At 42.6% G+C, this 27,879-nt stretch overlaps 1 protein-coding gene across 7 annotated transcripts in view; it reads right to left on the bottom strand.

Annotated features, from left to right (window-relative positions):
• ICA1 (islet cell autoantigen 1) overlaps positions 1 to 27,879 on the bottom strand; it is a 170,125-nt gene that overhangs the window by 28,070 nt on the left and 114,176 nt on the right. For 6 of the 7 annotated variants that reach the window (XM_005678969.3, XM_005678966.3, XM_018047373.1 and 3 more), the window contains exons 7-12: positions 21,261 to 21,386; positions 20,025 to 20,123; positions 5,442 to 5,539; positions 3,140 to 3,192; positions 421 to 483; positions 278 to 310 (exon numbers count right to left, since the gene is read on the bottom strand). In XM_005678969.3, coding sequence (XP_005679026.1) covers positions 278 to 310; positions 421 to 483; positions 3,140 to 3,192; positions 5,442 to 5,539; positions 20,025 to 20,123; positions 21,261 to 21,386 — 472 coding nt within the window. The remainder of the gene's footprint in view (positions 1 to 277; positions 311 to 420; positions 484 to 3,139; positions 3,193 to 5,441; positions 5,540 to 20,024; positions 20,124 to 21,260; positions 21,387 to 27,879) is intronic. The other variant, XM_018047372.1, reaches the window with a different exon arrangement.

Below are 27,879 nucleotides of genomic sequence, written 5' to 3'. Positions count from 1 at the left end.
GGAGAAGGGAATGGCAACCCACTCCAGTATTCTTGCCTGGAGAATCCCATGGACAGAGGAGCCTGGCAGGCTACTCTTCATGGGGTTGCAAGGAATTAGACACAACTGAGCAACTTTAACTTTACTTCACTTCATAAAGACAAATGGCAGTTACCTAAAAACAATTGCTTGGGAATGCAAAGCTATTCAAAAGATAAAAACTGCATTTGCCTGCATGTAAACACAGTATTTATAATATTAAAAAAATTGTAACCCCAAAGAAATGCATAAATCTTACCACCTTCCTCAGGTTTCATGTCTAAAAGTTCATCTACAGGTTCATTAGAGGAGAAGAAAGAAAAGAAAATTATGTCAGTTTCATTTTGTAAGGAGTTTGAGTCAAATTACTAAAATTGAGTTGTTTTCCTTAATCTGGATTACCTGAGCATGCATTATGTGTAGAGCTTTTGTCTAAGGCAGATAAAACACTTTTTCTATCTTCGGCTGTAAATAAAACACATGCACTTGGTTATCACCACTTCAGAAACGTGTGCGAGTTCATATACTAACGTGAAGCACAAGCTTCAGGAACAAATGTATCTGAAAACTCCCTCAGGCAGAAGCAGGGGTCCTCAGCTGACATTTTACTCAAGCAACTGGCTCTCAGTGAACGCTGAGTTAACTGAATCCTTGCTTTGTTTGGTAGAAAAACTATATGCCACTGATCTAACAATTCTCCTTCCAGGGACACATGTGTGACTTAAGTACCCAACAACCAACTGCTGGGGCTAATGAACCTCAGTCACATGGGCCTGGCTAAAATAAAAGGCAGATTACTGGGTGAAAGGAGCCAACCTGTAAAGGCTACACAGCAAGATTCCAACTATATGACATTCCGGGAAAAGCAAGACAATGGCGACAGTGAAAAGATCAGCGGTTGCTGGAGTTTGGGGGAGGGGAAGACGAATAGGTGAAGTCACAGGGGATTTGGGGGGACAGTGAAACCGCTCTGTATGATACTGTAATGATGGATATGTGCCATTATACATTTGTCAACACCTACATGTACAACATCTAATGTAAACTATGGAATCTGAGTAATAATGATATGTCAATGTTGGTTCACTGATTATTTACCCTGGTGGGGGATGTTGCTAATGGAGGTGTCTATACATGCGTGGGGGCAAGGAACACGTAGGAACTCTTTTTGCCTTCTGCCCAATAAAGTGTGTGTGTGTGTACACAACAGTACAGCCTTCAAACTTGGTTTGCTCCTTTGTACATTAGACTTTCTACAAGTCCCAGGATAAAAGACAGATGGCAGTTCTTTATAATGGATTCCATTCTACGTATCTATGAAACAGGGTGATCAACAGGTACAATCTCAAAATATTATGCAGCTACCACAGGCAAGTGAACGCACTGTACAAAGAGAAAACTTCATCCCCCTGTGTCGTCGCATGCTGTATAAACGCCTTGAATACAATAAACTGGAGTTTACATGCTTCCACAAAACTAAAATTTTCCTGTTCAACTACTTCAGATTCCCATAGGTTTCAGGCTATGGGCCTTGCATGGTCCTGAGGTTGGTGGGTGGGGATCAGTACTGTCCAGAGAACTCTTACATGGCTAGCCTGCCTCTCTGCCTTCTTCTACCGCTTCCTCCCTCCCTCCCTCACGCTTTAGGACCTTGTTTCTCTGACCTTCTCCTGGTTCTCCCTGGCTCACAGTCTTCACTCAGGCTGTTTCTTTTGCTTTGATAGGTCTTGCAATAGCCTTGACTGAGATAATTCCCCGACACCCTCAAACAGGTGAGCATTCCCAATCACAAATACCTGTGAACAGCCCTTGTAGCTCTCACCCAAGTTGGAGCTACCCAGTAACTTGTGTAATAGTTCGCCCCACGTTGGAAGGATCTACCACTGAACACCCAGAGCCCCGTGCTGTGCCTGCCCCAGATAAACATGTGCTGAGCAAATGAACAAAGACGTGCATAAGGGAGGCAAACGAGTATGAAAGGATGACAGGAAGTCAAGCTGTGGAGGCAGAAAGGTGACAGTTTGTTTTTCCTGTTCAAAGACAGATGGAGGAAAAGCAAACGAAGCAGTCACATGGGAGAAGGAGAAGAATAAAGCAGCTGACGGGGCTGGAAAAGAAGCAAGAAAGATGGAAGGAAGACAAAGCCTGGGGAAAAAGATGGAAGGGAGGGGGGATTCCGGGGTGTACTCTGCCTCTCCGGTCTCCAGGAGACGACCGAGCAGAGCGGAGGCGGGTGTGTCCTGGGAGGGCCAGGCTGAACCGGCGCTTGAGGTCATTTCAGATCTCTTCACATTATATAAAACTGGTCCCTTCATCTCCAAGGATTCGAGTCCCAGTGAAAGACTCAGCTTTCCATCCCAAGAGTTCCATCACACTCAACCCGACCCTGTGCTCCTTATGAGAGAACTGCCGATGGAAGAGCAGGCTGTAACTGCAGGAGGCGGGGATTGCTGACAAGCCCTGCCCAGCACAGGGTCTGGGTCACAAGTGCTGTGATCCCTCTGGATCAGAGGAGGGTCAGTATGCCCCAGGCATCTGGTGTCACTCAGTGAGGAGGAGCCTGGCGCGCTACAGTCCAGGGGATCACAAAGAGCTGGACAGGACTGAGTGACTAACACTTTGCTTTTACACTTCACTAGTACAGAGCAGGCCCAGGAACTACCTGGAAGAGCAGAGTCCGGGCCCTCCCATCGGATTCCCAACAAGGGCCAGCACCCACCCCATGACACAGCGGAAATCACACCCCCCCCAATGTCATTATGTGATCTCATCACAACCGTCCCCACAGCCCAAACATCGTAATGGTAACAGCAATGTTATCACCTACTGTAAAGCAAACAGCTCTCTGTTGAGTCTCAATTGTGATGCACCCCCAACAGGCTGCTGCTGAAATGACTAATGATGGCTGTTTTTTTGTTCAAAATACACAGCCTCTCTCCATAATACTATGGGGTCAACAGCACTGATATTTGAACTTTAAACTCTTAAGAAGCAAAGTAAATACATAATTTTTTCAGTTGGAAATAAAAAGGTCTAGGAGTTTGACAGAAAAGAAAATGAGTTGGCTATTGTGCAGTAGTATTTCAGAAGTAATTCTAAAAAAAAAAAAATCGAAACTTACTCTTAAAACTAGAGGATTCCTTGTGCTGGTTTTCATCCTCTAGTGAAATTAACCTTAAAATTAAAAAACAAAGTTTAGTAATATTGTTCTGAAAATGTCATACTTATGACAGAGTCAGATTTTCTGTACAATATCTATTATTGTACTTACACACGCATAAAATATGAACATATAGCCATTTACATGCTATACATTTTTGGAAGAAGAAATAAATTTGCTGACTTTCTCCTGTCCCTGTACTAAAGGTGGTTAGTAGTATCTTAACATCTGGATTTGGTTTCATGCTAAGGCACATATTCTGTAAACATCTAAGTGGGTACTTAGGTACCTAACAAAGTTAGGTACTTACTATCATTTTTAAAAACACAGTTACAAAACTGATGGACAAGTGAGTGTTTATTCTGATTCTGTAGTTACAAAAGAGGACACCTCAGGAGTTTAGCTAAATTACTGTACATAAGGCTAACAGTAGGATCACTCTCAAATTCACAAGACTGTTGCCTACTGAACTCTCACCATGGGTAGGATCACGGCAGAGACACTTCTCTGTCCTGAGATCCAGTCGGTGCCTCTGAACCTCCCTCCTAGCACAGTGGTTCACTTTACCTACCATTTCTGAACAAAATTCTTATGAAATTTTCAATGTCATTAAAAATAGTTACTGGGTTATACTTCTTGAGCTTTAAAGAGGAAGTACTAAAATAATGCAGAAATATGAAATTAATTAAAACTAATCCACACCATCTTGGGTGGTTCTTCCTCTCTGAGTAAAAGTTAATGCTTTATTTTGATTGCAGTAACACAAGGTGAATAGAAGGCACCAGGACTCACTCCAGGCCCCGCCCCTTACTATCCAGGGGCTGTGGGCAGACCTTTAACCTCTCTGAGCCTTGCTTCCATCATTAACACAACAGGGAAAAGCCTACCTTGATCACACAGAGGGGCATCATGAGAATGAGCTGAGATGACAGGAAGAAAACACCCGGCATTGTGTTTAGTACACAGTAGGTGTCCACTAAATGGCAGTTAGATTACCATTGTGTGTTAGTCACTCAGTCCTGTCAGAGTCTTTGTGACCCCATGGCCCATAGCCTGTCAGGCTCCTTTGTTTGTAGAACTTCCCAGGTGAGAATACTGGAGTGGACTGCTATTCCTTTCTCCAAGGAATCTTCCCGACCCAGGAATCAAACCCAGGTCTCCTGCGTGGCAGGCAGATTCTTTACCATCTGAGCCACCAGGGAAGGCCAGATTACCATTACTACTGGTAATAGGCTAAACTGCTTCCACCTAAAAGAGTCAACTGTACTAGATTCAGACCACATTCTATAGTTGTTCCTACAACAAAAAATTGCCCTTGTTTTGCAAAAAACACATTTTCTTGTATTTGCTTTAAAATTACAGAGGGCCACTATGGGCAGCAAATATTTCTGCTGGACAAAAAAGATCTATCTGAACTTATTTTGAAATGCAGTAGAAATGCAAGCCTGTTTTACTACAAGACTGGCATCTAAACTTTCTTGTGTGAACAAGAAAGAGTGAATGGAGGTCAGGTGAACTACTTTGCCTTCCTAGGTCAGCTGGTTCTCATGGGCTGTGACATCTTACCAGAAAAAGCATAGGTTCACACTGAAACCTCCTCCTTGCTGTATGAGGTTAGGAATTATGCACCATGTATGTGGAAAAGTTCATCTTTCAAAGTATTTAAAATGACTGGAGGCGCCTTCTCTATAAAGAGGCAAGAAATCAAGATGGAGAGTCACTTCCTACCCTCAAAGCTGCTCTCTGCTTCACAGAAGAGAAAACGGAAGGTCTGCATGTAGAAAACAAAACGTCAAAACCCGACACTTGTGTAGGAGAACCCCAGAGGGCTATACATGTTGTGAAGCAAGTTCATGGGTTATTTCCTTCTGTGAGTGAGAAGCCGGGGATTTCCCATCTAGGACAGGCCCTCAAAACTGATGGTGACGAGAGGAACAGATAGAGTCCAGGCACCCCAGACAGTGCGAGCCTGGGGCTCAGGCCAGGAGCCCTGGGCACTCCTGCCTCTTTGGCCCTAGTCAACTCCTCTCAAGCCGCCCTTCCTAAAGACCCCAGGCATGGGTCTCTTATCAGGAGGCGGGTCCCTGCCTAGAGGAATATGTGTGGGGAGGAGTCTGGCCTCTGTTTTAGCACATCTACTCTGAGAACTGAGGAAAGAAAGCCATCACCCTGTGCCAGAGACCCCAGCAGACTCGGCCAGGGAGGGAGGCGAGCCCTTAGCTGTGGGAAGGAAGGTTTGCCAAGTGAAGGAGGCATTACTTACTGACTTGGCTCTTCTGCCACGGCCTCTGCACTTTCCTGCTGGGCGATCCTCTTCTTTTCTTCTTTCTCCACCAGTTTCCTCATAGGGTCTTGTAAGCTCTTGATTGTGATAATGGGAAAGAAAACAAAAGCAAAAGAAACATCAGTTAAAAACACAACTGCCACTGGACCCAGTCATCAAACCTTGAATGAGACGTTTAGGGAGGTAACCTTGAACCAATGAAGTCAATAGGAATGAAATCTTATGTTCTTGGACTCATCCAAGAAATATGAGCTTGTAAAGGAGAGTTGTTTTGTCACTAGATTTATGTTTTCCCTTTTGTGATAAGTTATTCAAAAGAGGGCCTGTTGGCAATTGCTAACTTTATTTTCCATCTTTAACATGCAGCTAAGATAAACACTCTGTTCTGTCTGCAGCCCACACACTGACAGAACATAAGTTTGCTCTCCCTCAAAGATGAGACAATTTTATTTTTAATTTTGCTATTTTGCAATCTAAAACAGCTTATTTAAGAATAAAGAGCAAACAACCCCCCCCCACTTTTTTTTTAAAAACTCAAAATAGTGAGTTTCATATTCTGCCAAGTTAACTCCCACGAGTGGACAGAGAAGGTGCATCTAAATCTTCATAGATTAAGAACAGGTGAGAGTCTTGTTTTGGCAAATAATTTCTTTGAGTGACTGTTCTTAAAGTTTATTAAATATTTAAGGAAAAGTTTTGTTTTTGTTTTTGTTTTTTTAAAAAGCAAGTGCCTAGGAACTGTACACCGGTGACAATGCCTGAAAAAGCAAAACATTCCTGTTAACAATTGAATAGTGAGTTACACAAAAGATCTCTATTTCTGGCCCTAATTATAATTCAAACACAAAGGAAGTATCTCAAGATACTTATCCTGCTTCTATTCTTATAACTACTAAAATCCAAGTCCTCATCCTTTGGTCTTCACCTCTCTGTTCCTGTCTCCTTCATTCTCATCCTTCACTTTTCTAGCATGACACACACACAGAGGAGGCAATTACTTCTCATTTACCAACGGATGACCAGAGGGCTGGGCGAAGATGGTTTGAAGGCTGAGTCTCGGCAGAGCAGAGCTGGGGTTGATTTTGGAGTCTGCTATGGCTTCCTGGCGGCTCAGATGGTAAAGAATCTGCCTGCAATGCAGGAGACCCAGGTTTGATCCCTGGGTCGGGAAGATCCCTTGGAGAGGAAGTGGCAACCCGCTCCAGTACTCTTGCCTGGAGAATCCCATGGAAAAGAAACCCGGTGGGCTACGTCCATGGGGTTGCAAAGAGTCAGACACGACTGAGCGACTAACACTTTCAGTTTTCATGGACATCAGATGGATGCTGGTGTCACCTCTCCCGCCAGAATAATTTTCCTATAATGCCCAGGTCATCATGTTACTCTTTTTCTCACAAACCCATAGTACTTTCTTATTTCTTTCCATTTCTAAACTTTCGTGAGCAAGTTTTAAGATCTTCTAAAATGTGTTCCTGTCCTACTCTTCCAAATGCCTTCCCACCAACCGCAAGAGACTTTCCATTCAATCAGGCTTCTCTCCTCCTGGCCTCCTGTGTGCAAGTTGCTCTCTTCCTATCATTGCTCATTCTGCTGCTTTAACCCCAAAGGCTCTTTATTTTTGTTGTTGTTGTTTAGTCACTAACAACAAAGAGTTGTGTACGACTCTTTGCGACCCCATGGACTGGGGCTGGCCAAGCTCCCCTATCCATGAGATTCTCCAGGCAAGAATATTGGAGTGGGTTGCCACTCCCTTCACCAGGGAATCTTCCAGACCCAGGGATTGAACTGCATTAGCGGTGGATTCTTTACTGCTGAGCCACCAGGGAAGTCTAAAAAACTCTCTTTACCTAACTGTTTATACTCGAAGTCCTATCGGTTTTTGCAAAGCCCAGACCAGTTACTACCATTTTCCATAAATCCTCATTCACTGAGCATGCCAAATTCAAGAAAGTCAGCCCATCTCCAAACTGTAGATACATACAGTGTTATTAATATTTTATTACACGCATTCTATATTAGGATTTGTTTCTTAAAAATATTTTTTAAATTAGAAAAATGACAAAACCACATGCAGAATGTTTGGAAAGCGAAAAAAGGAAAAATTATTCATAATTTCATTTGCCTAAAATTGTGTTATTATTTTCATATATTTCCTTTCTGATTATTTTCATACTCATCTACTTACATAATTGGAATCCTTGTTTGTATAGTAGATATTTTTATTTTGTATAGTAGATATTTTGTAGAGCAGAGATGTCCTCTTAACTAATTTATGTAGACATTTCATGTTCAAAACAATTACAGTGCAGAATGTAAGAAAGATTTTATATCTTAAACACTGATATTGAATTAAAAATATAAATGTGCATTCATTGTCAATAATCTAGATTCTCTTTAATCTAAGTCCCCTGGTTGGGGTTCTGAAGCATTTTCTTGCATAAACTACAACCAAAAAGCCCTGCCATCATTTTTAATGATTCCCTGTTCCTGGACATTTAGATTAGTACACTCAGTTAGCAGTGTTTAAGCACATACCAAGGAACAGGGACTGTTTTGGGTGCTGGGGATCCATGGCGCACACGACAGACAAAATTATCAGCAAGTGGTGAGTCCAGGCAGAGAACTGAAATAGGGGGCTAGAAATTGACTGATCATAGTCTGCACTTCCTTTTCACTTTTCACTTTCATGCACTGGAGAAGGAAATGGCAACCCACTCCAGTGTTCTTGCCTGGAGAATCCTAGGGACAGTGGAGCCTGGTGCGCTGCCGTCTATGGGGTCGCACAGAGTCGGACATGACTGAAGCGACTTAGCAGCAGCAGTAGCAGCAGCGGCAGTCTGCATGAATGTCCTCTTTTAGAAGTGATATTTCAACTAAGAGCTAAATGGCGTAGAGGCAGCTACAGGCAGCCTGGGAAGACCACGGGGCCCATGTGCAGAGGCCAAGAAGTAGAAACGGCTTGGCTTGTTTGGGCTGTAGTGTAGGGGGCAACAGGAAGAGTCTCATGAGACCTGGATAAAGAGGCCAGCAGGGCTCACACAGGGAGACTGTTCCTTTACTCACATTCCTCACTCCTTAACATTTCCCCCCCGTTAGTTTCCTCATGCTCGTTTGCTTTTTCCATCTCTCCACTGCACGACAACTAAATGGAATCCACGATCCTGGCCTGGAGGGAGAAATGCTGTGAAGGGCAGCGTTGGGACAAATGAGGCAACTGGAATATGGGCTGCACTCTGGGTGTTCTCTCTTTCTGTCTCTCTCTCTATATACGCAGACACAGACACACCCATAAACGTCTGCTAAAAGCTGGGCACACAAGTGTATGTAAGTGTATCTTAGAAATGTGCACCCACAGGAGGAGTTCAACAGATGTCAAGGACTTACTCTTTTCAATTGAGCTGCCAATCATGGCATTGTATTCCTACACACCACACACACACACACACACACACACACACACACACACCCCGCTTCCAGCAGTTTTGTTCTCTAAAGAGTGGTCCAACCCTGGTCAAAGTGAAGCCAGGAGAGTTTCCAGCCAGTGCTCCGATGGCTACATGTCTCGCTTTTAGGTTCTGGGACACTGGCTCAGGCCTGCCGGCTGGCCCCGGTTATCTGCTCCCTGCGTTTCCTTTGTATCCAGCAGCTCTGGCGGGGCCAGGGTGGCCCTCTCAGCCGCTGTGTCTAGCTGCCACAGTGCTTGCCTAAGCCCCTGAGATGCCCTTGACAGCTCCACGGTTATCATCCTTTCTGTCTCTAGGCTGACCTCCCCTCAGAACCACACTCCAGCAGCTCTCAGACAATCCCTTTGTAATGTAAACCACTTATTCCTTCTTTTCAACCCCTGCCCCTGTTGGGCCATTAGCAGGGACTCAATTGTTGGCTCCCTGTCACCACAATCACAGTTAAGTCACTATTGTTCTTCACCCACAGAAAGGCCGCGGTTCCAATTGCTGCTTTAATTTATTATTAATAATTCCTGTGACAATCACGCCTTTCTTCCTACTATTACCATTGTCCTTAAAACAATTTGGTTGTTGTCACTCAAGAGACGTACTGTGTATGCACTTGTTGGTTGATAAATTAATGTACATAAGGTTAAGCTGCAAAAATTAGAGCTCTTTAGATAGGACATTCTAAGGCTCAGGAGAATAATATGAAAAGGTTTGTAAAATCATAAGCAAAATGAATACTGAGCACATGGGCTTGTTCATTAAATATCAGAATTTTGAACTAAGGGGACTCATGTGTATGTATCTCTATATAATTCATGCACAACAATTCACTCATTTAAAGTGTACAATTCAACGGTTTTCAGTGTAGTCCCAGTTGTGCGATCATTACCACCATCAATTTTAGAACATTTTCAGAAGGCATCTCTTGTATTAAGAAAGAGACTTAGACCAAACTAAGCTATAGGTTCCTCTACAGAGCAATGGAAAAAACCACACACTACCACATATGGAACTTGTTTCTTACAAAAGATGGCACACATTGAAGATATAAAGAGGCTGGGAGGAACTCTGAAACATTGCGGAGGACAAATCATGCCTGCCCTCCTCTCTCAAAATTAGTTCCTGGGTGTGACTGTCCGATTCAGGATACGCTACACAGTGAATCATGACTCTTTCCCAGGTTTGATGACAAAGGCCCAACTGGGGGCAGGGGGTTGGAGGTGAATTCTTCAGATTATTTTCAAGTCCATAACTCAGCTGAAAACACTTAACCCTGCAGCATCCTTAAAAGTCAGAGGTGACAGCATCTTCTGTGTAGCACGAACATCTGCTCAAGCAAAAGGAACCTCAGAGGCCTGGCTGACTATACTGACCAGGCAGACATCAGATGGAAGTAGTTTGAATCACTGATGCATGCCATCTTCCCATCCATATCCAGAAATAACATGTCAAAGCATTCTGTTTCTAAACCCCAAACCTTCTAGGACCTTCATTAAAATTGCTTGTGAAAATCACTGTGCATTAGAATTGATACAGCCTCGTGTAAGACAGAAAGGTTCTCTGTGAAGAAGCGAATGTCCTAGACCAAATAATCTTTCTCTCTTAGGGCTGCACTGACATGCTAACAGTTTCCATCAATGCCTAAATGGTTTCAGGAAGCACACACACAACATGTAAGATCAGCATGACAGAGGAAACGCACAGACCGAGCTTGCAAAAGTGTCTCAGAGAGGAAACAGCTTAATATAATAATGGGAGTTACTACTTCCTGTATTAGAAAAATAAAAGCAAGAGCAACATTCATCTGAATGAAAGAAAAACTACTCGGCAAAACAAATTTCACAGGCAAACACCAGCAGCCAGCTCTCATCTAACGACCTACATGTAATGTTTGACAGGAGGGTCAAAATTAGACATTTTCTCTAATCTTTAATTATGACTTTTAATTTTCTTAGGCTACTTCTCATTAATTACATGATATGTATATAAAGGTGCCAAACAATTGTTTATAAAAGGAAATAAAAGCGCTCAAAATAGCAAGGCATGGTGAAAAGATGCTGAACTCAGTTGGGCGTGTGTGCATTTGTGTTTGTATAATTAGTAGCACGTGAGGAATAAAAAGCAGAGGCCATGATGATGTATACAAGGCACATAATTTATAGATATTTAGCACACATGTCCTCCCCACCCATGCAGCTATAAATTTATAAAGGCTATGCAAGAGACACAGTTAGTCTAGCCTGAGAAGGTACTCTTGAATCCTACTGTAGAACAAAGGAGTTAGACAGTGAAATTAGAGAAAAATAAACACAATCTATTCTCTAAAATAAGATGGAAAACTGGTACTAAGAAGGCATCACACTGCAGGGGAAAGAGATGGACTTTGAAAAAAGCTTCATGCTACACAATGGAAAAGGGCCTTTACATCTTGGGAGTCTCTGTTTACCCATCAGAACAAAGGAGGTAAGTTATCCATTCTTGCGACATGTGTGGGTGTGGATGTGTGCTAAGTCCTGACTCTTTGTAACCCCATGGGCTATAGCCCACCAGGCTCTTCTGTCCACGTGATTTCTCAGGCAAGAATACTAGAGTGGGTTTCCATTTCCTACTTCAGGGGATCTTCCTGACACAGAAATGGAACCTGAGTCTCCTGCATTGATTGGCAGGTGGAATCTTTACCACTAGTGCTGATTAAGTGAGATAACACTATTGCAGAGTACCAAGCTCAAAGTAAGTACTCAAAAGGTGTTTTATCAATGACTTTAAAGATCTAAAAGGCATGCAATGTCTTAAAAGCTCATTTTGTGTTCAGTTTAGTTCCGACTCTTTGCGAACCCATGGACGGCAGCATGCCAGGCTTCCCTATCCATCACCAATGCCCGGAGCTTGCTCAAACTCCTGTCCATCGAGTCGGTGATACCATCCAACCATCTGATCCTTTGTCATCTCCTTCTCCTCCTGCCTTCAATCTTTCCCAGCACTAGGGTCTCTTCCAATGAGTCAGTTCTTCGCATCAGGTGGCCAAAGTATTGGAGTTTCAGCTTCAGCATCAGTCCTTCCAGTGAATATTCAGGACTGATTTCCTTTAGGATTGACTGGTTTGATCTCCTTGCAGTCCAAGGGACACTCAAGAGTCGTCTCCAACACCACAGTTCCAAAGCATCAATTCTTTGGCACTCAGCCTTCTTTAAGGCCCTCTCACATCCATACATGACCACAGGAAAAACCACAGCTTTGACTAGATGAACCTTCGTTGGCAAAGTAATGTCTCTGCTTTTTATTATGCTATCTAGGTTGGGTCATAGCTTTTCTTCCAAGGAGAAGGTGTCTTTTTATTTCATGGCTGCAGTCACCATCTGCAGTGATATTGGAGACCAAAAAAATGAACTCTGTCACTGTTTCCATTGTTTCCCCATCTATTTGCCACGAAGTGATGGGACCAGATGCCATGATTTTCATGTTCTGAAAGTTGATTTTTAAGCCAGCTTTTTCACTCTCCTCTTTCACTTTCATCAAGAGGCTCTTTACTTCCTCTTTGCTTTCTGCCATAAGGGTGATATCATCTGCATATCTGAAGTTATTGATATTTCTCCCAGCAATCTTGATTCCAGCTTGTGCTTCATCCAGCCTGGCATTTCGCATGATGCACTCTGCATGTAAGTTAAATAAACAGGGTGACAATAAACAGCCCTGACGTACTCCTTTCCCAATTTGGAACCGGGTAGTCGTTCCATGTCTGGTTCTAACTGTTACTTCTTAACCTGGGTCAAGCAAAGAAAAACAGATTTCTCAGGAGGCAGATAAGGTGGTCTGGTATTTCTATCTCTTGAAGAATTTTCCACAGTATGTTGTGATCCACACAGTCAAAGGCTTTGGCATAGTCAATAAAGCAGATGTTTTCTGGAACTCTCTTGCTTTTGTGATGATCCAATGGATGTTGGCAATTTGATCTCAGGTTTCTCTGCCTTTTCTAAAACCAGTTTCAACATCTGGAAGTTCTCGGTTCACGTACTGTTGAAGCCTGGCTTGGAAAATTTTGATCATTACTTTGCTAGTGTGTGAGATGAGAGCAATTGTACAGTAGTTTGAACATTCTTTGGCATTGCCTTTCTTTGGGATTGCAATGAAAACTGATCTATTCCAGCCCTGTGGCCACGGCTGAGTTTTCCAAATTTGCCGACATACTGAGTGCAGCATTTTCACAGCATCATCTTAGGATCTGAAATAGCTAGGCTGGAATTCCATCACCTCCACTAGCTTTGTTCATAGTCATGCTTCCTAAAGCCCACTTGACTTCTCATTCCAGGATGTCTGACTCTAGGTGAGTGATCACACCATCGTGGTAATCTGGGTCATTAAGATTTTTTTTGTATAGTTCTTGCCACCTTTTCTTAATATCTTCTGCTTCTGTTAGGTTCATACTGCTTCTGCCCTTGATTGTGCCCATCTTTGCATGAAATGTTCCCTTGGTATCTCTAATTTTCTTGAAGAGATCTCTAGCCTTTCCCATTCTACTGTTTTCCTCTATTTCTTTGCACTGATCACTGAAGAAGGCTTTCTTATCTCTCCTTGCTATTCTTTGGAACTCTCCATTCAAATGGGTATACTTTTCCTTTTCTCCTTTGCCTTTTGCTTCTCTTCTTTTCTCAGCTATTTGTAAGGCCTCCTCAGACAACCATTTTTGCCTTTTGGTATTTCTTTTTCTTGGGGATGGTCTCAATCCCTGCCTCCTGTACAATGTCATGAACCTCTGTCCATAGTTCTTCAGGCACTCTATCAGATCTAATCCCTTCAATCTGTGACTTCCACTGTATAATTGTAAAGGATTTGATTTAGGTCATACCTGAATGGTCTAGTGGTTTTCCATACTTTCTTCAGTTTAAGTCTGAATTTGGCAATAAGAAGTTCATGATCTGAGCCACAGTCAGCTTCCAGTCTTGTTTTTGCTGACTGTATAGAGCTTCTCCATCTTCGGTTGCAAAAAATATAATCGATCTGATTTTGGTGTTGACCATCTGGTGATGTCCATGTGTTGAGTTTCCTCTTGTGTTGTTGGAAGAGGGTGTTTGCTATGACCAGTGCGTTCTCTTGGCAAAACTCTTTTAGCCTTTGTCCTGCTTCATTCCATACTCCACGTGTTAGGTACAGAATTCCATGTCTCACACATCTCCCAAAATGCAGATAAACACTGTCATTCTGATTTCCTGAAATGGACACAGAGACTCAGGGGAAGTGAAATAACTTGCTTAAGGCCAGTCAACCATTCGCAAGTAGAGACAATATTTGAATCCAGGTTTTTACAGTTCTACAACTAGTTAAGAAATTATATTGAATAGCCAAGCCAAGAATATTTACTGAACTCCCTTTTCATCTAAAGTGCCCATGAGATGGAGAGGACTTCATTCTAAATTCTAAAGGAAGGGCCATGGGTTCCAGGTACCCGAAGACTGACATATAAGAGATGCTTTTGTTTTCAAGTGAATACTTCAAAGCGCTATTTTTAACTGAAGGTTTAGAGCTGTACTTTCAAAATGCTGCACTGTACTTTTAAACCTTTAAAATGTTTGTGTATTTATTTAGTTGTCTGCGCTGGGTCTTCATTGCTTTTCTCTAGTTGTGGCCAGTGGGGGCTACTCTCTAGTTGCGGTGTGCGGGCTGCTCACTGCAGTAGCCTCTCATGTTGCAGAGCATGGGCTCGAGGGAACATGGGCTTCAGCAGTTGCGGCGAACGGGCTCAGTTGCCCTGCAGCATACGGGATCATCCCGGCTCAGAGATCGAACTCGTCTTCCCAGCATTGGAAGGCGGATTCTTTTACCACTAGACCACCAGGGAAGCCCCACAGAGGTAATTTTTGACAGCGGCAATTCTGCTTTCTCTGCCCTCCTGCCTCATGGCCAGAAGGCCACCTGGAAGAAGTACCATGTGACAGAGTGCAAGAAACATAAGCATCTCTGTTCCCAGGATCTACCACATACTGAGCATGTGGCCTTGGGCAAATTACTAGACCTTTCTGAGCTTCAGTTTCCTCATTTGAAACATGGGAACAAGAACAAGGATGCCCACTTCCCCAAGGCTATTTTGAGGATTAACTAAAATATATGCGCTTTCTATATGTCAATGCTGAACCTAACAGTATTATTCATTATGAGATCCAACCTTGGTATATTACAGTCACACGTACCATGACAAATTCTCCTAGACACTACTGCCCTTCACCCTTAGCAGAGTGCCTGGCATAAAGTAACTATGCACACAATGATGATATTCTTTCCTTTTCCCTCAAGGAAAAGCTGGAAAATGAGAAGAGATGGGGGATGGAGAAACATCCCGCTGTTGTGAACAGGGCCTGGGCTACCAGCTGCCTGGAAGAACCAATGTCAGTCACAGGATGGAAGGATGAATGGATGAGCAGCCACGCTTGGGCTTGTCCATCTCCGATTTCAGTGGGCGCTGTGGTCAGTCTCTCTGCCCCTCCTTTCCCGGTGACCCAGCTGCATCCCAATTTGCTGTCTGCAATGATCTGGTCTGGAGCAGCTTGGGGGAAAACATTATTCTGCTAAATGCTGTGTAAAATAATGACACTGAGAGAATACTTGAAAGTCTAAAAGGATATTCTGGATGCTCGCCATGAGTAATTGCCATGTTGAGGCTGGCAACTAAAATTGCATCGCAAAGATATTTACCCAATTTTCATAAAAACTATTATGGCTTTATTTTCAAAGCAAGTAACTACAGAGCCATGTGGCTTGTCAGTAAATGCTCAAGTGATTAACTGAGAAATGTGGAGGTGGGTGGAAGAAGGCTGTTAGGCATACAGATTCGAGAAAAACAAAATTTAGAAAAAGATGTTTTTTGAATTGCGAGAGCTGAAGGCATTTCAGTCTCCAGAATGATGATCCATATCATGCTAAGTCCTTGACCCCAGGAGAGAAAGGACGGAACATTGGCACATCTGTTTCAACGGTTATTTTTGAACATGCACAGTTAGGTTTTCAAATTCAGGTTTCCTTAAACTCTTGACACAGAACAAGGCCAGCTGCAAAGGCAAAGTGCATTTTTTAGTATTAGCCCTGTTTCGGGGGTAGGAAGTCCTCCTACCCTTCCAGGGTGCAGGCTGGCCCTGCCCTCTCCTCTCTCTGGTGGGAACGACCTGAGCCAAGACCAGGGCCTGCAGGGCAGGAGGGCTGCAGAGGTGTCTTGGGGAGTAGGAAGGGAGGAGGTTGGTTTCCCTGGGCAAGGTCTGTGAGGCCTACTATCCCACTGCTATTCACAGCCTTGCCTGTGCAAAACTAATAACGCAGGGTGAAAACAGGGAGCAAGGAAGTAGCTGAGGGCTTCCTCAGTGCCTCAGCGGTAAAGACTCAGTCTGCCAATGCAGGAGACATGGGTTCGATCCCTGGGTTGGGAAGATCCCCTGGTGAAGGGCATGGCAATTTCCACTCCAGTATTCTTGTCCGGAAAATCCCATGGACAGAGGAGCCTGGTGGGCTACAGTCCATGGGGTCGCACAGAGTCAAACATGACTGAGTGATTAACCGGCTCTTCTCTGGACCTATCCGTGCACTCATGCTAAGTCACTGCAGTTTGTGCGAGTCTCTGCAATGCCATGAACTGTAGCCTGCCAGGCTCCTCTGTCTGTTGGATTCTTCAGGCAAGAATCCTGGAGTGGGTTGCCATTTCCTTCTCCCAGGGATCTTCCCAACCCAGGGATGGAACTGGTGTCTCTTACGTCTCCTACATTGGCAGCTGGGTTCTTTACCACTAGCACTACCTGGGAAGCCCCTTCTGTACCTATTAAAGAATGTCTAATAAGTACATCCCTCCCATCCCCTCCGTGGGCTCCTGGTGCTACCACGGAGGCTGCCACTCTCGTGAAAACTGCCACCGCCACCCCCCACACGGCCAGGCAGTGGCGGAGCTGGACCCAGGCTGTGCTCCCACATACTTTGCTTTATCCCATTATCAGAGTCCAAGACTGTTTCCTCCCAAAAACCCTGGAATGGGGTACACCACAGGAATACACTCTGCTACTATTTCCATCCAATATAGGTCCTCAGCCCTTTCCAAATACAAATGCAGAAGGACATGCCTTCCCTTTAACCAGCATCTCCCAGGGAGCCTGTCCATGTCTCCAAAGGCCCCACTGCTTCCTCTCTGTAAAGACAACTGACTCAGTCCATGTGCCGGCATGCCAGAGAGCAGAGACAAGGCCAGGATTTTAGATTTTCCAAAGAAAAGCCACTTGACTCCTAAGGGCTTTTTTTTTCTTTTTATGTTTTAATTTTTTTTTTCTCCCTGACGCCTGTTCTGGATCTGTGGGGAGATGTGTAAGTAAGTGACATCCTGAAAGGATGAAGCAAACGTGACCACATCTGAAGGCTGGTAATTGAAGACGGGTACTGCTTTCCTACAGACAGCATTTCTTGTACTTTTTCCCCCCAAAAGCTTTAAACTCTTAGTCTAAATTACTTTCTCTAAAAAAGCTTTCAAGATAGGGCTAGTCACATTCCATTCCTCTCCCCATGACTTAATAACTTTTACCATGTAAAAAATATTCCCAGGTGATTTGGAATCAGTGTAAAATGAGCACATCAATGATGATTATTCATGCAAAATATGTATGTTTAGTAACATTGTAATGAACCAATACATATTTATTGTTTGAAAATATGAGATTAGGGAATTTCTTCTTCTATTGGAAACCACTCAAAAGACAATTTCTCAACTCTCAGTTTGAGTTGTTACCATTATTAGATTAACAGGGTTTTTAAAAAATAATTTAAAATTTTAAGACTAAATTTTCCATAAGGTTAACATGCTACAAAAATTTATTTATCATAAAATTAGAATGACAAAGGAATATGTCAATAAGCATGGAATCAAGATAATCACACCAGGCCTGAGTAAAAATGTCATAGCTGTTATTCCATAAAACAGTACCACAAAATATTTCTAAAATATCAAAATAGTCACTTGGAAAATTTTCAAGTTGTGTGAGATAGAGACTCAGTTCACTTTTATAAAGAAAATATAGATATAAAAATATTATATAAGAAAGAATTACACGTATTTTCTAGAGAAAGGCTTATAAGAAATAAAACCTGAACTCCTGGGATGTGAGTTACATCCCTGTAATTTTGCAACAGAAGACTCTTTGCTCCAAACAGCATGCACCGACTGTTTAACACATTCATTATCATCCTTCATCAAGCATAAAACTAACAGTCAGGAAATACAGCTGCAATGGCACAATTACCAACACACTCGGAATACGCCCTGCAGCAAAGAAAGCAAATGAGTTGCTTTTCATTAACAGAGCTTGGCACACCTCTCCAAAGATATTGTTTTCTTTCCAGCCAGTGTCTCAAAAGGCACTTCAGGGGCTATTTGCTTAGGTAAATCCAGGGAACACGTAAATCATGAAAATATTTATTTACATTTCAAAATATTCATTATCGATATACAGTGCCATTCATACGTGTGTGTATACAATATATGTAGATACATCAGTATATGTATTGAAAGATGACTTGATCAAGTCAAAATCTTTTCTATAAAAGGCTTGTATTTTTAAAACATTATTAGTGCAAGAGGGTTGGTAAATCAGGTTGTAGTCCATATTTGAGTGTGATACATAGGTATTCATGATTTTCATTCTCATAGTCTGTGGCATACAATATGATATGCAACATGCCTCCATCTAGGCAGTAATGGGCTGGGTAATAACAGGGTTCAATTATATGGGTTTGAGTCCATATAAAGAAAATAATTAGCTACTAGCTTCAGATTCTAATATAACATGTCATCATTGAAAGCTTAGATGAATAGCATTCTAAAGAGGTAATAAAAGCACACTTTATTTGGTTGACTTCTGGACACTTAACATTCTTAACATTATTATAATCTTATTACACCTTAACAGATGTATTACTCCTACTGAATTTATATTATAATTAAACTGTTACTTAAACCGTAATTTAAGGAAGGCCTGGGGGATGTAAAAGGCAATGGGTAATCATCTGCCCCAAATATTTTGAATTATATCCTAGGGCATGGCCACCAGACTCACTAAATTCTCTGCCCAGAAATCCTCTAGCATAATCAGCTCAGTCCTCTTTGCAGGAAAAATATCACAGAAAAATTTAAGGAGTCAAATTTTCCTCACAGGAGGCCAGGGATACACAGGGTTACTACTGTCTTAGTACTTTTGTAGATATGGTGACATTATGAACATCTCAAAATCAAAGAGGTGTTTTAAGGCAACAAATAAAAAGAAAAAAAAGTAAAAACTTCTTAATGTTTTGTTAAGCAAAATGATGAGACCTACTTACAAACTGCCTGAAAAATTAAAAGGAAGGTATTTTCAAGATGAAGTTTAATGAGTTCTCTCCTGATCTCTTCCTTTCAAAGATATTAATCTGACCTGGCAACGAAGCACCCAGCGTTCTGTCATCATTCTGAAAATTCTTCTAGAATCTAAATCACTTCCTTATCTCAATATGCATTCACCTGCAGCAACCATCAGAAAGCAAAATGACTCCACCTTCAGTTGTGATGCTGAGAACCTGACATTTTGCATAATTCCCTTTGGGTTGAGAAATCACCGAGTTTAGTATTGCTGCTTCAATTAGGAAATATGACTGCAGTGTTAGGAAAAAGTTATATTCTATATGGGATGGTACTCACAGAATATAATACTTGGTAGAAGAGAAAAAAGAAAATACCTTCCTAGGTGAATATATTGTAATGAGTAAAAGGTAACAAAGCGTACTAGGCTTGCATAATCTTTTCTTCAGCAACATCAAACTAGTATTTTAAAAGGAGCTGGGCCAATCATTAGGCTCAGGATCACCACAATTCATCTCCCAGTTATAAGTACCAAGGTTCAACCTGTGGTTTTGGATGCTTGTGGCTTTTGTTGTATTGAATACTGATGGGATAAAAAAGATTCTACTGGCGAAGGGTCGGGGGGGGGAGGGAATAATTATCTCTTTGACATTAAGAGTCTGTTATAATAATGATGCTTGCTTCAATGTACATTGCTGGTGATAGAAACAAGACTTGACTTTTTATAAGATTTTCTAATGGACTTTCTAGCTTTCATACCTTTAACGTGGTAAATTCATATGGCTGATAACCCCTGAAGCTCTCATGGATGGCTGCCATAGTGTGAGAAGTTTTCTCCCAAAAATGAAGCAGAGTGGTCTGTAAAGAAAGACAATAACGCCATTAGCATTTGAAATGCCTCAGATCTAGTCATGGGCCCTAGAAAAAGTGTGTCCATCTGTGGCTTTCAAGGTCTTCTCAAATAAGATTTTGACTCACCTCTGCAGCCTCGTCTCCTATCACACCTCTACTCACACCCTGTATTTCAGCCAAACGTCATGGCTCCCTGCCCCCTTACAGCTCACGCTGCTCCACTCCTTAGGAGGCTCTCCTCTCCATTCTCTTTGTACTCATCTCATCTGATCCATCCTCCAAAATCCATCCATTCTCTTTGTACTCATCTCATCCGATCCATCCTCAAAAACCCAGGGCTGGTCATTGACAATGGACTTCTGTGATCCCTCACCTGATTGCATGTCTCCCTCTTCAAGCCTCCACTGGCTTTTTGGTGGATCTCATTTCACTTAGCACACCCTGTTCTGTCTTTGAGGCACAGAAAATATAGTCAGATGTTACTGTCTCTGACTTCCTTTCTAAACTCCAAATTCCCTGAGGACAGGAAATCTGGTCTTCTCCATTGTATATAACCTACAACCCCCAGAGTTTTCCCCTTGCTGATAGATGCAAGTGCCATCCTGAGGGAACGCAGAGGCAATAAGGAGACAAAAGCAAGTTCATTAGATTATGACAGCCTAATGAGGAAGTGACTGTGGCGTGAGAATTACAGGCAACAATGCTAAGAGAGTTCAGAGGAGGCTTACTGAAGGAGGTAACACATTGTTGGTGCATCAAATGAGTGTAATTTGGGAAGGTACAAGTGGAGAGCGAGGGCACTCAGGCAGAAGGAACCACCTAAACAAAGGCAGGCAAGTGGGGAATTACAGTGTACGCTCAGGCAACAGCTAATATTCAGTCTGATTAACTGTAGGATGAATCGCATGGATACAGAAGCCTGGCAGGCTACAGTCCATAGGGTTGCAGAGTCGGACATGACCAAAGCAACTTTGCACACAGCACAGGATGCTAAAAAGGAGAGATGCAGGAAGTAAATTATGACAAAGGCAATCAGAACTTCCTCATGCCCAAGTCATACTTTGGGCTCAAGCTCCATTTTTCTGCTATCTAAAGCTTGTCACATTCTTGTTTCATTGCGACAAACATTTTTCACTTTGTTACCTGGTATGTTGCTAGCATATGAGACAAGAGATTGCATCTGCTCGCTCCAAGAAGATCCACTTTTTGACACACATCCATCTTCAATTTGTCAAAGCTTTTTTTGGCAAGGCGAACTTGTGTTTGCACCTATGAAAGTAGAAAGAGAATCTCTGACCCACTCAAATTCAAATTTTTAAGTGATAAAAATTTGTCCATGGAAAAAGACCAATAGCAGGATTATCTCTTTCAAATTTTCAAAACACTTTTGAAAATTCAGGCAACTGAGAAAACACTATAATATCTACTCTTAACTTCCAAAGGACCTAAATGACAGTATTGTTTATCGATTTTACAGCAGACGTACTATCTTGAGACTATTTTTCTCAGTCGAATGTTAGAATTCCTCTCCTCTCAAGGCATTCACAAACTGACCATAGTGGGCAGGTCTGGAAAGTCACAGGGTGGTAAGAGGACAATTTTTTCCCCGTTGTTTTCCTACGGTTCTTTGAAGCTGATGTCCCCATATACTCTTCATTACCTTCCTCTAAAATAAACATCTCACATAACATGGTACATTTGTTAAAAAATATGAAATTAACACTGATACAATCTTATTAACTAAACAACAGATGTTATTCAGATTTAACCAGCTTTTTCACTGTCTTTTTTTTTTTTTTCCTGTCTCGAGATCCAATCTAGGATACCACATAGGAAATTGTGATGCAGCCCAGAAAACTATCCCCACAGATAAACTTTCAATGTTCTATTATTGTGTATGTACCCAAGTAATCTTCCATACATCCCTACGCCATGTATCAGTAGTAATTCAGGGATGGAGGCGGGGATAAGGGAGATTTCAGAAATGTCTATTCTACATGTCATTTGATAGTAAAATAGAAAGTTTTAAAAATTTATACAGTTACAGTACAAACAGTAGAGTCAAAATTTCCCCTTTCTCTAACCTGAAGCATCAACACATCCTACTTTAACAGGGAAGTTAGTCACATATTAATTTATCTCAGATAATTCATGCAGTTGTAGTGACCAGGTAGGTAACTGGGAGTTGGGAATAATGCTGACTCGTTAATGGTAGCTCTTTCATCACAGGATACCTTGGGTAGGGGGTGGGGGGGGAGGACTTGAAGATGATATCTGCCTTGATCACCATTATATGATTAGCACCTAGCAACCTCACACAAAGCAGGTGTTGAACAGAAAAGCAGATATTTGGTGACTGAATGAAGCAAATTTCCAGACCATTTCAAAAGGTAAAGTGCTTGAGTACCATTTTAAAGTAGAACCTTGAGAACAGTCCTAAAAGTAATAATTTTTATATAAAAATAAACATGAAGGTCATGGATTTAGATTATAACTTTTCCCGTTAATAATCTGTATTTGCAGCTTTCAAAATTATAGGGCATTATATAATAATAGTAGCCACTGATACAGTAGCTATCACTCATAATAACATAACATTGAAAACAATTTAGCAATAGATATAATTCACAATGAGTACAATTGGTACAACTGAACAATTAATACAATTTCCTCATCACATAGCAGCTTTACGCTGTTAGCCTCTGTATTGCCCGTCTGACTGCTGAGAAGAAGAGGCTTTGTCAGAAGACTTAACTGACCCACAGGGCTGGCATTCTAGATTAGCTTGCTGACTCCAAAGCTGCACTATCTGTCCCCTGCCCCACAAACAACTTCCACAACTTCTTGCAAAATCAAAGCTCAAAATTATGATTCTACCCAGAAACACATGTTTTCCTGTAGATGTCTATGGAACTGGAAAATAATCAGGTAATCCATTTAATATCATATTGACAGAATTAATGCCCTATATGAATAGGGTCTTGTTTTGATAGCTGTGTAAAGCATTTCCCTAAGAATTCCTCTGTATTCCTAGTCAATGGAGTTTGGAAACCCAGCAAATAGAAGCCATCAAGCTCCCCTCAAGCCACACTGTGAGCTTAAACCCAGAACGCGATCATTCCTCGCTATGGAATGGACAGACTCCAGGGAAAACTATGGGAGCACGCAAGCTGTAAAAAGTTAGGATGTGTTAAATATCAGCGATTTTCTGCCTTCCTTGGAGAAGAGTAAGGATGATACAAAAAAGAAAACCCTAGTTCCTGAAGGGAGAAGTGGGAGAGTGTGGAGGGAAAGATGTTAAAGCAGCAGAGAGTTCCACTGAAGGTGCCCTCTGGTTCACTCGAAGCTCAACCTGGGAAGAACCCTTCAGCAGGGATCCTGAGAGGCATCTGTCCTACCCTTTCCTTCTGAAGGGGGAGGAAATAACTCCAGGCGTGAGCGTTCATGCATGTATTCATTCAACACATACTCAGTGAGTGTGAGAGAGCTTCTTCTATTTCAGGCCCAGTGCTAGGCACTGGGAGGTCTGTAAAGGAATAAGACACAAGGCAGGTGGTTAAAAAATACTTAAGGATGAATGCACAGAGGCACAGGCTCCTCCAGTCTTTTAGAGATGATGGACAAGTTGGCAACTGTATTTAATGCAATGGGAGAAGCACAGCAGAACTGAGTAAAGACAGAGGCAGCACGGACAAGGGGCTGATTAACGCTGAGGGTGGCAGGGGTGGGGGTGCACCGATGGTCTCCCCAACCACAGGCCTCCCTGTTATCCACACCCTTAGCCCTGAGACCCTGGAGTCTCCGCCCACTCTGACACGGCATGGTGTGTGACTTGCTTTGGCCAATGGGCCAGATGTGATGAAACTGGAAAAAAAAATGCTAGCATGCTTCCACTTTCTCTCTCCCTTCTCTGAGACTGCCGTGAGAACATGCCCCGGCCAACCTGAGAATGTGCCTGGGCTGGCCAACTGAAGTGACGCTGAGGCCCGTGAATGCAAGAGACATGAGGAGGTAAACCCAGCCGTCCTCAGAGATCAGCCGTTGGCCAGCTGATACCCAGATAGCTGAGCGAGGCCAGCCATGATCAGCCGAGCCTCTCGCCTCCCCACAGTGGACCAAAGACTCATGTGTGAGCCCAGCAGAGACCGGTAGCGCCTTGCTAACTCACAGACCTGTGAGCAGTAAGAAGTGCTCACTGTGCTAAGCCACTGAGTGTTATAGTTGTTTATTTCATAGCATCACTATGGCCATGTTGTTGTTTAGTTGCTAAGCTGTGTCCAACTCTTGCGACCCCATGGGCTCTCCATGGGATTCTCTGGGCAAGAATACTAGAGTGGCTTGCCACTTCCTTCCCTAGGGGAATCGTCTCCACCCAGGAATCGAACCCAAGGCTCCTGCTGTGTCTCCTGCATTGCAGGCAGGTTCTTTACTGCTGAGCCACTGATATAAATTGTGAGTTGGGAGATAATGAAGACCACATTATTATGGGGGATATCTGAGTATATCTGGTATCTGGGCCTTAAGTCATGAATAGGAGTACACAGTAACTACCAGGTAGACACAAGGCTGGCCTGTTCATGAAGAGGTTCTAGATTTTTCCAATTAAATGCAAATAACTTTACTGTGGGATGTGAATTTTGCTTTTTCTTTTATATTAACATAATAAGTTACACATAGATATTCTTTTATCCTAGAAGAAAACTTTATTCCCTTGCTTATAACACAAGGCTCATGAATTAAACACTGAAAGGTGCCCTAATTTAATTCTGTCTGAATTTTGTAAAGTAATTTTAGAAACCCAGAAGAAGACTTCAACACTTGACCCAGTGAGTTCTGAAAGGCCATATGCTTTGTGTGTCAACAATGATTATTAAAATACTTAATGCACTGCTGAGTTTCCAAATGTTGAGCTCCTTCCCTGCCAAACAAGAAGGATGCGACAGTGGTGGGCATTGTGAATACGGCAAAGCTCATTTAATATTCTGTGTTCCATGTCTGTTCTCTAAAACACATCTCTAGTTTGCTGCCCGAGGACAAAACACCAAGGACACAGGTGATCACAGGCCACATCGAGAGTCTAATATCATGTGTCTCCACTAGGACTCAAGTGACAATGTTTTATTATTCCTTTCAATCCCAAATAAACTATTTTCAATTACATAAACATCTTGAGGAGCTCCTGTGGTTTTCAAGGTTCTTTAAAAAATCTTCAAATAAATGTAGCTTTTCAAATTCTTAATTTTATTCCTGTTGCCCCCCCCACCCCGTCCTCTTACTCTCCAAACTCTAAGAAATGTTCACGTATATTAGATCCTCTTTAGCATGGGTCCTGCCCTCCCAAGGCTGCAAAAATACAATTTACCAGAAAAAGGAGTAATGTCTTGCATGCCAAAACGACAGGACACTTTCTCTGTACTTACATTTCCTAAGCCGAAATTCTACCTCTTAGCCCCAGCTTGAACTGCTTATGATGAAGCCAAAGCTATTCATAGTCAGTGCAATCTGGCTTCTCCATTCAGTGGGAAAGGTCTTCATATTACTCCACGACCAGATCATTTGAGAGTAGCTTTGCATTTTGTCCTAGTGTTTTCTTTCCTTTAAAAGTAAAATAGAGCTAACTCCCCATCTTACTCTTACTTTGACATTATCTTCTAGAAGATGGCTTTGCCTCTCTCTCTGTTCAATCATTTATCAAACATTTACTGAGCATCTTCCATGTGCCAATAGCAGTGAGCAAAATGGGGGCCTCATGATGCTAGTTCAGGGGGCATTTTCATATCAGTGAGGAAATAATGGAGTGAAGCGAGCCAAAGGAGAGTCACACCATTCCGTAAGAATGATTTACCAAGAGATCTGGTTGAGAGGCTGCTCTCCTGGGAGGTGGGACTCCAGCTCTCTTCTGCAGGACTGAGCATGAGAAGCATGCAAGGAGAGAGCTCCAGCAGAGGGAAGAGCGTGTGCAAAGGCACTGGGGTGGAGGGCAGTAAGACAGACCCCAGAAAACTAGTGTGGATCGCTGAGAGCAAACAGAAAGGTGGTATGAGATGGGGCAAGAGAGGTGGGCTGGGGCATATCCCAGGGTCTTGTAGGTGTGCTCAGGATTTTAGTTTCTATCCTGGGGCTTCCCAGGCGGCACTAGTGGTAGAGTCACCTTCTGATGCAAGAGACGTGGGGTTTGATCCCTGGGTCAGGAAGATCCCCTGGAGGAGGAAATGGCAACCCACTCCAGTAATGTTGCCTGGAGAATCCCATGGACAGAGGAGCCTGGCATTTATCCTGAGTGTATCAAATGCATCTTCTTTTTTTTTTTCAAAATGCATTTTCAACCTATGATGATGTTATTGAGACATAACCCCAATGTAAGTTGAGGAAGACCTGTATGTCTTTAACGCTGCAGCTTGATAGTTAATATAAGCAGTATTTTGCCCAAAACAAGAAAGATGCAGTGGTCATCTTACTTCATTTCCTCCTAAGCATGCATTTTGAACTTTAGCAGTTCAGCAATAATAAATAAGTAGTTTCACTTTCATGAATTGAGAAGGAAATGGCAACCCACTCCAGTGTTCTTGCCTGGAGAATCCCAGGGATGAGGGAGCCTGGTGGGCAGCCGTCTCTGGGGTCGCACAGAGTCGGACACGACTGAGGCGACTTAGCAGCAGCAGCAGCAGCAGTGATAATTTTAAAGCTTTTCATTACTGCTGAAATTGCAGATAAAATTGAATTTTTTGGTTAGCATTCCCTTTACATGAAATAATAAACCTTTATTCAAGCCAACAATTTTGGATCCACCTGTATAATCAGGACAGGCACAACTGTGGCTGACATGCTCTCAACCCATTTACACGAACACCATCATTTAGACACTCATTTTTAGATACTCAATTTCAGACACTAATGGGAAAAAAGCAAATTTCTTTCCTATTCTTTCCTACCCTTTCCTGCTCTTCAGAAGTTCAAGTTTATAAATGTTCTGATCATGAGTATAAAAGTCACCTAGGAGAATGGAGCACACCAGTGTCTCAAAGTGATCTTCTAGGAATGGATAAAAGACTGTACTAGGGATGTATAAGATACTGTACTGTACGAATGCCTTCATCAAGCAGTTATCTTAATGATGATGCAGGAGAAGCAGGCACCCATATCATAGTCTACTCTTCCAAGTTTCCAGGGAAGAGGAAAAGAAAAAGGAATGAACACTCTGGACAGCACTGTTTTACAAATGCTTCATGCTGCAGTTCTTCAAAGTATGCAAAAGTATCTTCATTTGCATAGAAGAAAAAAACTGATGTACAAAGTAATTTGCCTAAAACCAAGTAGCCAGTAAGTAGAAAGGCCAGGGGCTGGCCTGGGTTAGATGTTGTCTTCTCTTGTATAAAGTACAAAGTCCACACCCATACAGGCTTCCCAGGTGGCACTAGAGGTAAAGAACCTCCCTACCAACACAGGAGAGATAAGAGATACGGGTTCAATCCCTGGGCGGGGACGATCCCTGGAGGAGGGCACGGCAACCCACCAGTATTCTTGCCTGGAGTATCCCATGGACAGAGGAGCCTGACGGGCTACAGTCTATGGGGTCACAAAGAGTTGGATGCGAATGAAGTGACTTAGCACGCACACACGCCACACCCGTACCCTGCCTGCCAGCCTTCAGCCCATCCGCCTCCTCTCCCACATCACCTGCCAGGCACTATACACTCCAGCTACACCAAGTCAAACCCATATCCATGCTTCTGCTCAGTTTCTCTGCCTGGAAAGTCCCCTT

Source organism: Capra hircus, chromosome 4, assembly GCF_001704415.2.
Source record: "Capra hircus breed San Clemente chromosome 4, ASM170441v1, whole genome shotgun sequence".
Taxonomy (NCBI): Eukaryota; Metazoa; Chordata; class Mammalia; order Artiodactyla; family Bovidae; genus Capra; species Capra hircus.
This window is presented reverse-complemented; position numbering and strand designations above follow the sequence as displayed.